Here is a 12,500-nt window from a genome sequence, read left to right as displayed (position 1 = left end):
CTCTCTCTTCCCCCCTTCCCAATTCACTGCCCCTCTTCCCCAATCTTCTCTCTCCTCCCTACTCTCTCGCCCCCTCCCAGAGAGAGTGTGAATAGAGGGAGGGAGTGTATGAGAGTGAGTGTGAATGAGAGAGTGAGAGATTGGGAGACATAGGAACATAGGTAAGAGAGAGAGAGAGAGAGAGTGCCTGTGAGAGGGAGGGAGGGAGGGAGTGAGGGAGGGAGTGAGCGAATGAGACAGAGTGAGTAAAAGAGTGGGAGACATAGGAGAGAGGGAGTGTGAGAGAGTGAGAGAGAGAGAGAGGGGTGTGTGGGAGACATAGGAACATAGGAGAGGGGGGAGAGTGTGAGAGAGAGTGACAGGGTGGGGGTGAGAGAGGGGTGGTGGGGGTGAGAGAGAGAGAGAGCGAGAGAGAGAGAGGAGAGAGAGAGCGAGAGAGAGAGAGAAGGTGGGGGTCACTGCTGCCCTATTATTGGGTGGGGTGGGCCAGTCGGTTATTATGTTCCGAGTGTATTTGAGCTCGTGGTCCTCCGCTGTCCAACAGGAAACCATTCAGCAGCTGGAAAACGAGCTCCGAGGAACCAAGTGGGAAATGGCTCGTCACCTGCGGGAATACCAGGATCTCCTGAACGTCAAGATGGCTCTGGATATCGAGATCGCTGCCTACAGGTAGCGGAATCTCTCTCGCACTCTCTCTCTCTCTCCCTCTCGCCCTCTCTTTCTCATGCCCTCACTCCCTCTCGCCCCCTCCCTCTCTCCCCCCCCCCCCCCCTCACTCCCCCTCTCTCCTTCTCACTCTCTCACTCCCGCTCTCCCACTCTCTCCGGCCCATCCTCTCTATCTCTCCCTCTCTATCTCTCTCACTCTCTCCTGTGTTCCTATGTTTCTCACACTCTCCCCCACTCCCTCTCACGCTCTCTCTTTCACTCTCTTTGTGTTCTTATGTCTCCCACTCTCTCTCTCCCTCGTCCCCTCTCTCTCCCCCACCCCGTCTCCCCTCACACTCAGTGAAGTCAAAAACCCAAACCCTCCCAATATTTGCCTATTACTATTGTGAAATAAAACTGCAACAAAAGAGCATAAGAAATTGTCGGACGAAAGAAGACAATTAACCTTCCACCGTCCTGGCAGTCGGTTGACTTGTGTATATACTGTATCCCCAGATATTATGGTAATAATAATCCTATAATCCTTGCATTTAATGCAGCACCTTGTTACATCATTGAGACGTCCCAAAGCGCTTCCCAGGATACACTGTAAAGTGAAGTGACTGTATTTTGTGGGCAGAATTGCATACACAAATGGTAGATTGAGTGAGCAAATTATTATGATTTCTTTTTAGCATCTTGAGTTAGAAACTCGGTCTCCTTCCTTCCCCCACCTCCCCACTCACTCTCTCTTTCCTCACTCTCTCTCTCTCGTTCTTCCCTCCCCCATTCTCTCTCTCCCACCTCACACACTCTCTTTCTCCCCTCACTCTCTCCCTTTCTCTCCCCCTCACTCACTCTCTCCTCTCCTCTCTCTCTCCCTCCCAACCATCTCGCTCACTCCCCTCTCCCTCTCCTCCCCACCCCTCTCTCCCTCCCAACCATATATCTCTCTCTATTCCCCACCCCCTCCACTTTACTCCCCTCGGCTCACTCCCCATCTTATTTGAGTCACTCAATCCACGACTGTTTGTGGGGACGCTGCTGTGTGCAGTTGGCTGCAATGTTTGGCCCACAAAATGCACAGTCACTACACTACACAGCGTATTCTGAAAAGCGCTTTGAGACGCCTCGAAGACAGGATAAGGCTTTGTATCAAATGCAAGGATTATTATTGTATTATTACTAATAATACTGTTTTTTTCAGGAAACTCTTGGAAGGTGAGGAATCGAGATACACTTTCTCTGGGAGTATCTCTGGACCCACGTTCTCCTCCTACAGGCAGCCAACCCCACCCTCAGCGCCTAGTAAACTACAGAAGACCAAGGAATTGCCCAAGCTCAAGGTGCAACACAAGTTTGTGGAGGAGATCATCGAGGTTGAAGATGAGAAGATGGAATTGGATGACCTGGATCTGGCTGAGGCAGCCCAGGAATTGGCCGCGGAACTTTCCGTAGGAAAAAACCAACAGGAAGAGGAAGCAGGGAGCGAGGAGAAGGCTGGGGTGGTGGAGGAGACGATCGTGGCCGCAGTCAAGGCGGACGTGCGGGCAGAACCAGAAGCCAAGAGCGAGGGAGAAGCAGAGGAGGAGGAGGAGGGGGGAAGAAAAGTAGAAGAACAAGAGGCTGAAGAGGAGGAAAAGGAAGGGGATGATGGTGGCGATGAGGATGAAAAAGAGGGAGGAGAAGATAAGGGCAAGTCCGAAGATGAAGAGGAGGCTGGAGGAAAGGCTCAAGGCACCGACGCGGAAGCACAAATCGTGGAGGAGAAGATCGAGAGCGTAAAAGCTTCTAAGGAAGAGAAGACCCCACCACAAGTGGCGGAGGATGAAGAGGAGAGCGAAGAAGGAGGTGAGGAAGGAAAAGAAGAGAAAGAGTCCGGCGAGGATGCAGGAAAGGAAAGTGAGGAGGTCGATGCTTCTGAAGATCAGACCAAGGCAGGAGAGGAACCTGCCCCTGAGACGAAGCCAGAGAAAGTTGGAGGAGAAGCGGCCGAGGAGAAATCGGAGGAAGAGAAGGTCAAAGAGGAGGTGAAGCCCAAGGACAAGGAGACTGTCATCAATGGCACGGCCAAGGGAGAGGTGGAAGGAGCTACCGAGGAAAAGGAGGAGGAACGAGGAGAAGGTGATGATGGTGATGACGAAGAAGGAGACAAAGTGCTGGTGAACGGCGTAGATGAGAGTCCTTCGAAGGAAGATGCCTTTGCCGTGAACGGTGCGCGGGACACGCTCTTCGAGACCAAGACCATCTCCAGGATCGTGGACGGAGCTGCGGATGGAGTGACCCAAGAACGAGAGACCATCTCCGTAGACGGTGGGGTCACCAAACACATCCGGGAGTACGTGACCGTGACTCAGACCGTGGAGGAGGGGGAGGATGTGGTCCAGGAAACCACGGTGTCCACCAAAACGGTGGCAAAGGTGTCGCGCACCATGATCACAAAGGAGGAGAGCGACTGAACCGGAGAAAGCCGTAGGCGCTTGAGCGAAGATCGAAGAGGAACTGACATTGGACGGCTACAGATGCATGTGAGTGACAGCTTTCATGGCCTTGAAGAACCTTGAGCATCTCCTCTCTTCGGTGGGGAGGTCTCGAGACACAGTCTTTTACTTTTTGTGCAATAGGACGAATGCATGCGAGTTACCGCTGAGCCCTGTACGGTGGCTGGGGGGGGGGGGGGAAATAAGGGTGGGTGGGTGGTCGGGTGGGGCGGGGGGGCAGGGGGAGAAGAAATCGAGGGGGAGGGAAGGGGAGACAAAGGGGGGGTGGAAAAAAAAAAGCAAGCAAGCAAACAAACTTAACTAACGAACAAGAAACCAGAATTTGAATGCATGAACGAAAGAAATATGCACTGAAAATAGTCACACAACAAATAGCCCCCAACCCCCTCCTCTCCCCCACTCCGGAGTTCTTCCGAACCTGCTGAGGTGCGCTATTTTTTTTTTCCTTCTTCTTCTTCTTCTTCTTCCGAGCGAACGAGCGAGCGAGCGAAAGAGTGAGAGACAGTCATGTTATCTTCTCGACGACGTATTATGCAAAGAAATAAAACTGAGCCAAAAAAATACAACACAAAAAACAGAAGAGCGTTTCAACAACAACCCAAAAAAAAGACAAAAAAAAACACACATTCCTTAGCCTTAAACAGCTCATATTGATTGATATATGTTTACCTCACTTGTGCTATTAATATGGGGGTCTTTGACTGGTGCGGGTGGGTGGGTGGGCGGGCGGGCGGGTGGGGTAAATTGGTCATTAACCGATCACGTGACAATTTATGGAACCACATGAAACCTACCGCATTACTTGCTGAATAAAATCATATCCCAAAACATTTTTTCTTTCCCGTGTCCTTCATTTCAACGTGGACGGTCGTCTACCCGAAGGGTTCTTCTTTGTGTGAAGGAGGATGGGGACATCGCACGAATTGTGGAGTTCCCCGGAGCTCAGGGGTGAGAGCCCTCGCCTCGCAGGCGAGAGGGGACCCGGGTTCGATTCCCGGGCGGGTCAGGTCAGGGGCGAAACATTGGGCAAGTTTCCTTACTCCACACACACACACACACACACACAATTGGGGGATCGCTTTCCGGGGATAATAATCCCTTCAAAAATAAATAATAATAATAATTTGGCCACTTCAACCCACGGCTGTTTGTGGGGACACTGCTCTGTGCGCAATTGGCTGCCGCGTTTCGCCCACAAAATACGCAGTCGCTACACTTTACAATGAAGCGCTTTGAGACGTCTCGAAGACGTGACCAGGTGCTGTGTCAAACGCGGGGATTATTATTGTTATTAATAATAATAAACCCAAGGGAAGAGGCAGGAGCTCCATTTGCTCGCCCTTGGGGTTTCAGCACTAACCCCGTTGGACAGTTCCAGTTGGGAGTCCCTTCTCCCAACTGCGACAACAACAACCTGCGTTTCAACAGCGCCCGTCGTAGGGGGCAGCGACTCGGAGCGCTTGACAGTGGCGGAGCCTGAGGCCGAGCCGGGGCAGAGGGCGGGTGGGGGGGCACCAGTCGAACAGGAAGTCCTTCAGTCATGATCTAAACCAGGGGGAAGGTGGGGGCGAGACGGAGGGAATAAGGGGAGAGAGTTCCAGAGTTTCGGGGCGTAGCGGCTGAAAGCGTGGCCGCCGATGGTGTCCGCGAGGGACGAGGGACAAGCAGGAGGCCGGAGCCAGTCGAGGGGAGGCAATGGGGTAGATCGGAGAGGTAGGGATGTGCCAGGCAATGAAGAGACTTGTGGAGGGTGGATGGTGGGGGGGGGGGGGGGGAGTTAGGGAGGGTCTACAGACTTTTTGCACCAAGATATGAGGTGATGGGGGCAAAAAGCGTAACGTATTAAAAACTGCTTCCAGTAATATCAAGCACTACAAACTCTCTCTCTCTCCTCCTCCCCCCCCTCCCCTCCCCCCTCCCCCCCTCTCCCCACTCCTCCCCAAGGACCAAACTCACATCATTAAAGCACTCCAACAGAAGCATTGCACCAAACTTGCCTCTGCTCCAGTGAGAGAGCGAGAACGAGAGCGAGAGCGAGAGAGAGGGCGTGGAAGGAGAAAACTGCTTTGACGACGGGTTTTCAGTCTGAAAGGCTCACAAAATGGGAGTTAAAATGAGTGACTTGTGATGTCGGCTCAGCTCTCGTTATCTCAACCCGAACCGATCGATTGCTTATGAGACAACGCCGGATTGACACGTGGCCAAAGCCACAACCTCTCGTGCCCTTGACATACCCTCCAGGATTTGATATGCCGCACTGCTTTAAGAGCAAAACTGTGCGCTATATTCCCCTCCACTCCCCCTCCGTCTCTCAATTGGTCACTCAATCCGCGGCTGTTTGTGGGGACGCTGCTGTGCGCAATTGACAGCGTCCACAAAGCACACAGTCACTTCACTTTGCAGCGCTTTGAGACGTCTCGAAGACGTGATCAGGCGCTGTATCAAATGCCGGGGTTATTATTATTATAATTATAGCAAACTTTATATGTCTATTAAGTTTCCTGTTTGAAAGGCAATGCAGTGAGATGGTGCAATCCTCGTTTATAGATTAAATGCTCCCGTGAAGTTTTTAAAAACATAAATTGGTTGCAATAATAATAATAATAACAATCCTTGTATTTGACCCGGCGCCTTATCACATCTTCGGGACGTCTCGGAGCTCTTCACAGGATACACTGCAAAGTGGAGTGGCCGTGCGTTTTGTGGGGGAATACTGACTGCAGTGGTTAAAACTTTCTCTCCCTCGGCTCACCCTGTCCTGCGCACGGCTGAAGCACACGTTGGTTGGTTTCTCTGCAGCATTGCAGTACTTTAATAATAAATAACACGCAGCCTTCAGAAAGCAGACGAGGCAAGCCATCCGCGCGCAGACCGAGTGCAACTTTACTTCAATAACTGAATCACAACCTTTATTTTAAGTGTGTGTGTGTGAGTGTGTGTGCGTGTGTGTGCGCGTGTGTGCGTGTGCGTGTGGCGGAGTAGGTCAGGTCAGGAAAGGGGTTTTCAAGCAATTTAATTATCTGAACTCAGCTGTTTTTTTTTAAAAGAAATAAAGATGAAGTAAAGTGAAGCCAGGATAACCTGCAAAAGATCTCTCTCTCTCTCTCTCTCTCTCTCTCTCGCTCACACACACACACACACACCCACACAATCTTGTTCAGTGCGAAAAATTACATTCTATATTTAGTTGTGCGCACAAAAAAATGTTATCAGCAATTTCTCTCTCCCTCTCTCTCTCTTATTGGAGAGAGCTTATTAGTTTAATGTGTTTTCAATTTCAAGCGTTAAAAATAACTTTGGTCACTCAATTCACGACTGTCTGCGGGGACCCTATTGTCCGCAATCGACTGCCCACAAAGTGCACAGTCACTACGCTTTACAGTGTATCCCGTGAAGGGCTTTGAGACGTCTCGAAGACGTGATAAGGCGAATATCAAGTGCCAGGTTTATTGTTATTATAAGTGAGACTGCATTGCGCACTTTCTCTCTTCCTCCCACCCACTCAGTTCGGAGATCTCCAGAGGGTACATTGGCAAAAGAAAAGAAAATGATTACTATTATTATTATTAAGAATCAGTCAGTCGGACACACGCCTTTTGCGTGAGATCTTATTTTACAAAGAAATACAATTTTCATTTCCCCACTCAAAAAAAAGTTAGCAAACTACAAGGAAAATAATAACAACCATAATAATAATAATGATCCTTGCATTTGATATAGCTCCTCATCGCGTCGTCGAGACGTCGCAACGCGCTTCACAAGATACATACAGTGTAGTGACTCCATAAATGGGATAGTGTAGTGACTCCACGAACAGCCATGGAGCGATTAAGCGACCGATTTTATTTGAGGCATTGTCGGGCAGAAAAAGAGGGAGCAAGGGAGAGAAATTCCTTTCTCTTTCCTCGTTGCACAGCGGGAGATCTTTAGCGGTCACCTGAACCTTCTCACAACCCAACCCACCCGAAAAGCAGCGCATAACAAGTCCGCAAAGCTAACCACTTTATTCTTTTTTTCCTAATTCACAGGAGTATTTTATCTATTGCATCGCTCTGCATTGCACCGCCCGATCTCACCACTTTGCCTTTCAAACGGAATAAGTGCGGCCCACGTCTAAAATTGATCAATATTCAAATATATATGTATATATTTATCAACGTTACGAATCATTTGAAATAGCAAGCGCTCTGCGCGCGTGTGTGTGTGGTGCGCGTGTGTGTCTGCAGTGTATGGGGCGAGAGAGCAGAGAGGGCTTTCATTGGAGGCATGAGCTGCAGAGATGTGGACTGATGTATCATTGCTATATTACGCGTTGAACAGCTGTTAAGGGGAGGGTGGGTGTGGGGAGGGGGGAGGAAAGGGGGCAGATTTATTACGCTGCAAACATTGCAGCAAAAATTCTGCATCGATGACGACTGAGGTGTTCCCCACAGTCTGCCCCCACCTCTGCAGTCACTTCTGTTGCTTTATATTTCTTCGCAGCTGCAGTAACGTTAATTAAAGCCCCCAAATACGTGCGTGTGGTGGGTCGGTGGGTGGGGAGTGGGTGGTGGGGGTTGGGGGGGGTCGGGGGGGAGAGAAAGGTGGTGTCAAAGCAGCCCTCGGGGGAAGAAAAAGTCCCTTATCATTACTCATTTGAGTTAATTCCTCCACTGTTAATTACAGTTGTCTGTTTATTTGAGGAGGAGGTTGGTTTTATTTGATTTAAGTGTGTTCGTGTTTCCTTGACTCGGTTTGCTTTCTGTCTGTCGGTTCGCCACACTTCACGAGCAATAGCCCTGCGAAGCACTTTGAGACGTTCCCGGGTTGTGTTTTGAGGGCAACGTACCGAGCGCGAGGATTCTCAGATAGGATGGCCCTGTGTTTGTAACGTAACTTTTTGAAACGTCTGACCATTTCGAGGCAGGTGAGGGCGAAACGTTAGACGGGCAACCAACCCTCCCTCCTACTCCCCAACCTCCCCGCCCTCCAGAGCCTGACTTCCCCCCCCCCCCCGCCCGCCCCCCAGTTCAGGTCCAAATCCCCGACTGTCCAGCGCCTTGGCACGTCCTCCCGACGTGAAAGCCGCCGTGTAGATATCATGCGCTGTTGTTCATCGCTCGTCGTTGTTTACCTGGCAGCGAGTTGGAACCCGGTTGGGGAAAAAAAATCCGTTAATGGGTTAACACAAATATTTCCGAACAGGTTTGTCGGAGCGAGAGAGAGAAGGAAAGAGAGTGAAAGAGAGAGAGCGAGAAAGAGAAGGAGAGTTTGTGTTTGGGGGTGGACGGGGGTTGTCGGGTGGTGAGGGGGAGAAGGGGGGAATGAAACAGAGTTAAATCAAACTAAAGCCATTTAGTCAGTGATGATCAGGAAGATCGGAGATGTTACTGACTAAGTGTTAAAATCAGACGCACACCAAACACCGCGACGTGCTGCTGTTCCGGGGACAATAAATAATAATTTGGTCACTCAACCCACGACGCTGCTGTGCGCAATTGTCTGCCGCGTTTCGCCCACGAAACACACAGTCACTACTCTTTTACAGTATATTCTGTGAAGCGCTTTGAGACGTCTCGAAGACGTGATGAGGCGCTGCGTCAAATGCGAGGATTAGTATTATTTCACCCACAAAACGCACAGTCGCTACACCTTACACTGTAGTCTGCGAAGCGCTTTGAGACGTCGTGACGAATGTGATCAGATCGGTATCGAATGCAAGGATCATTATTATTATTATATGATTATTATTACTGCTACAATCCCCGGATTAAACCATTGGAGCATCAGGTCAGTGAGTGTAACGGAGCAGGGCTTTGGGGTGCGGTGAGCTGGGTGGGAGGGGAATAATAATGTGACATAAATCATCCGCCTCCAATCTTTTATGCTCTACGTATCGTTTGATTCCGACCTGCTCACTCCCCAACCAACCCGCTACCCTCTGCCTCCGCCCGGCTGGCTCCGGCCTCCTGCTTGTCCCTCATCCCCCCCCACTCTACCATCGGCGACCGAACTTTCAGTCACTACGCCCCCAAACTCTGGAACGCTTTCCCTCAATCCCTCCGCCTCCCCCCACTTCTTCCCCTCTTTCACAACTGAAAAGGGACTGTGGGATGGAGTTCCAAAGGGTGGGGCAGAGAGGCTGAAGTCCCGACCGCCAATGGTGGGGGTGGGGGGACGTGGAGAAGGCTGAGCGGAGGGAGCAGACAGGTTGAGAAGGCCACACAGGTAGGAAGGAGCAAGGCCATGGAGGGCTTTGAGGGCCAGGACGGGGATTTCGAACTGCGTTGCCAGGAATTATAAATTTATATATTTTGTTCAAAATAATTTAGTCAAAAGATGGGCTGACGTTTGGCAGCTCTCGGCCTTCGCTGCCTTTAGCCGAGCGAGGGTGGGGCGGTGAACACGTCTTACTGCAAGCTCACCTCGTCAAAGGGGCAGGGAATCCTCCCCCTCAGCTCCTGCTAACCCCACAGCCAAAGCCCTAACTAACGAGGAGGGGGGTCCGAGCCGGACAAGCAGCGGGAAAGCTCGGCCAGACAGCGACATCAATGGCCGGAGCTGTGTGTGGGTTTAGATGGTCAGACTCCAGCAGTTACCCCAACGCACACTCTGGGGCTCTCGCCAACCTGGGTCTAGTACTCTCCGGAATTGGGTAAGCAGTGGGGGGGGGGCGTCCCTCCAGGGAGAAAGAAAGATAGAGAAAGAGAGCGCATTCCATTCTGACAATCCATCTCGGGGGTTTCCAGGTGTGGGGGGGATATGGGGAATTCTCAGTTGGGTTTGGAGGCTCTTAAGCAACGGTGATGGGTTTCCGTGTGTGTCAGACACCCGGCCGGTCACGGTGACGGGTTTCCATGTGTGTCAGACACCCGGCCGGTCACGGTGACGGGTTTCCATGTGTGTCAGACACCCGGCAGGTCACGGTGATGGGTTTCCATGTGTGTCAGACACCCGGCCGGCTGGGCAACTTGGTCGCTCAACCCACAGCTGTTTGTGAGGGACGCTGCTGTGCGCAAACGAGATGGGCCGCTATCTGAAGGAATACCAGGACCTTCTCAACGTGAAGATGGCTCTAGATATCGAGATCGCAGCCTACAGGTAACACGATCACAACCCAACCCCAGGCCCCAACCCCAAACCCCAAACCCCAGCCCAATCCCCAAAAGCCAACCTCAACACAACTCCAGCCCAACCCAAACCCCCAACCCCAACCCCAACTCCAGCCCCAGCCCAACTCCAATTGCCCTCCTTTGCCCCATAATCCCTTGATCCCTTGTCCTAACAAAATCCATTCACCTCGTTTGGTCTTGAAGATGTGAATGGATCCAGCCATAATCCACCATCTTTTGGGGCGGAGAGAGGGAGAGAGAGTTCCAGATTTCCACTAACCCTTTGCGTGTGTGAAAAACTGCCTCCTGATTTCACTCCTAAATGGGCCTGGCTCTAATTTTAAAATGATGCCCTCTTTCCCCCTTCCCCCCCCCTGCCGCCGCCCCCCTTGTTCCGGATTCCCCCCACCCCACCAGAGGAAACAGTTTCTCCGTAGCTAAACCTCGATCATTTTAAACACCTCAATCAGATCAAACTCTCCCAACCTTCGAAACTCAAGGGAATACAGACCAAGTTGTGCAGTTTCATGTCATTGACTTTGACTTCTTACCCCCTCCCCCCCTCCACCACTCACTCCTACCCCCACCTTCCCTCAACTGCTCTACTCCTTCTGCCCAGGAAACTGCTGGAGGGAGAGGAGACTCGCATCACCTACTCCAACGTGGGCAGTATGATGAGCGGTTACTCTCAGACGCACAGCACCCCTATGTTTGGGAGGTCCACGTACTCTCTACAGAGCAGCTCCTTCCTGATGCCCAGCCGGCTGGTTCCTTACGGATCGTACTCCGGGAGCCAGGCCGAGGAGGAACTCGCCCAGGTGGAGGAGACCATAGAACAGACGGAGGCAGAAGAGGCTCAGATGCAACCTCCCACAGACCAGGCCGAGGAAACAGAAGGTGGGAGTCTGATACAAGAACATAAGAAATGCTAGACGTAAAAAAAGACGAAGGTCCATCTAGTTTGCCCTCTGGCTACCTGGGGGGTCGCTTGTACCTACTGTCCTAAACTCCCTGTGTAATATACGTTAAAATACTATTTATTATTAATATTATTTCCTAAAAAAAATCTGTCTCATCCGTGATATAACACAGTAAACCATTTGACGCAGCGCCTTATCGCATCTTTGAGACGTCCCAAAGCGCTTCACAGAAATATCCTGTAAAGTGTAGTGACCGTGTGTTTTGTGGGGGCGAAACACGGCAGCGAATTGCACTCAGCGGTTGGGTTGGGTTGGGTTGGGTTGGGTAGAGACGCACTAACGATGGGAATCCTTTCTCTGTCGAGGTGAAGGCGCGGAGGGTGAAGGGTCTGAAGAAGGAGGTGGTGAAGAAGAAGAAGAAGAAGAGGCGGGAGGAGAAGAGGAAGGAGGAGAGGAGGAGAGCGAAGAGAAGGACGAGGGGGTAGAAGGAGACGATGAACAGCAGGAGGAGGAGAGCAAAAACGGAGCCGAAGAGACGTCCAAGAAGGAACAAGAGAAGAAGTAAAGTGTTAAGAAACCGGTGCCATCCATCCACCCAGACCTACACCCACCCACACACGCACACACACATACCCACCACACACACCCACCCACCCACACACATACCCACCCACCCACCCACACACACACCCACACACGAATCTGAGCCAAAGACGCTACGCAAAAGAGTTCCAATGAGAGATAATGCTTTTTAAAACAAAATACATTGCATTGCTTGCGTGACTGCTAACTTCCTGAAGTTTTAAGCATGGTTTATCTTCCTGGGAGTGTTTAAGCCAGGTGGTGGCGGTGGGGGGTGGGGGGGGGGTGGCGGGTCGGTGGGGAGTGTTGTGTGTGCGGTGTGTGAATGAATACGACTCGATCCACCACGAATGTAGTTTTAAGGAAAAAACAGCCTCACTGTCACAAGGCGGTACTTACAGAATATATCGATAAGACGCACACACACACACACACAGAGCAAATGCTCTTTAGATTATCATTACAACGAGGGCAGGGAGGGGGGAGGGGGGGGGGGGGGTGAGGGGTTGGGGGGGGTGCGGGAGACACTGTGGATGGTGTGATAAACACAAATAAAAGATATTAGTCCAGCCCAAACCGTCTGTGAGTTTCTTTATGCAATCAACAACAACTTGCTTTCGCGCCTCCTCCACTCTGAATAATAATCCTTGAGTTTGACCCCGGCGCCTTATCACGGCTTCGAGACGTCTCGAAGCGCTTCGCAGGCTACGCTGTAAAGTGGAGCGACTGCGTGTTTTGCGGGCGAAACGCGGCAGCCAA

At 51.3% G+C, this 12,500-nt stretch overlaps 2 protein-coding genes across 2 annotated transcripts in view; both read left to right on the top strand.

The window, feature by feature from the left end:
• The window catches only part of LOC103191035 (neurofilament medium), a 4,851-nt gene extending 1,722 nt beyond the window's left edge, over positions 1 to 3,129 (top strand). The window contains exons 2-3 of the mRNA XM_042344570.1: positions 545 to 669; positions 1,855 to 3,129. Of these exons, the coding sequence (XP_042200504.1) occupies positions 545 to 669; positions 1,855 to 3,106 (1,377 nt within the window). The 3' untranslated portion in view covers positions 3,107 to 3,129. The remainder of the gene's footprint in view (positions 1 to 544; positions 670 to 1,854) is intronic.
• A 7,022-nt stretch (positions 3,130 to 10,151) lies between these two features.
• On the top strand, positions 10,152 to 11,815 carry LOC103172926 (neurofilament light polypeptide). The gene is made up of 3 exons (XM_007885617.2): positions 10,152 to 10,228; positions 10,859 to 11,136; positions 11,525 to 11,815. Exons 1-3 carry the CDS (start codon positions 10,152 to 10,154, stop codon positions 11,722 to 11,724), a joined length of 555 nt encoding a protein of 184 aa, XP_007883808.2. The 3' UTR covers positions 11,725 to 11,815.
• Positions 11,816 to 12,500: the final 685 nt, after the last annotated feature.

The sequence above is a fragment of the Callorhinchus milii genome, unplaced genomic scaffold (genome assembly GCF_018977255.1).
Source record: "Callorhinchus milii isolate IMCB2004 unplaced genomic scaffold, IMCB_Cmil_1.0 Scaffold28, whole genome shotgun sequence".
Classification (NCBI taxonomy): Eukaryota; Metazoa; Chordata; class Chondrichthyes; order Chimaeriformes; family Callorhinchidae; genus Callorhinchus; species Callorhinchus milii.
The sequence above is the reverse complement of the archived record's forward strand: the minus strand, read 5'-3'. Positions and strand labels throughout refer to the sequence as shown.

Excerpts from the sequence above, each read along its gene's own strand:
- LOC103172926 (XM_007885617.2), top strand. The coding sequence starts at position 10,152 with ATGGGCCGCTATCTGAAGGAATACCAGGACCTTCTCAACGTGAAGATG. Across the intron at positions 10,229-10,858 it reads ATCGAGATCGCAGCCTACAG|GAAACTGCTGGAGGGAGAGG; the intron begins GTAACACGATCA and ends CCTTCTGCCCAG. Across the intron at positions 11,137-11,524 it reads CCAGGCCGAGGAAACAGAAG|GTGAAGGCGCGGAGGGTGAA; the intron begins GTGGGAGTCTGA and ends TTCTCTGTCGAG.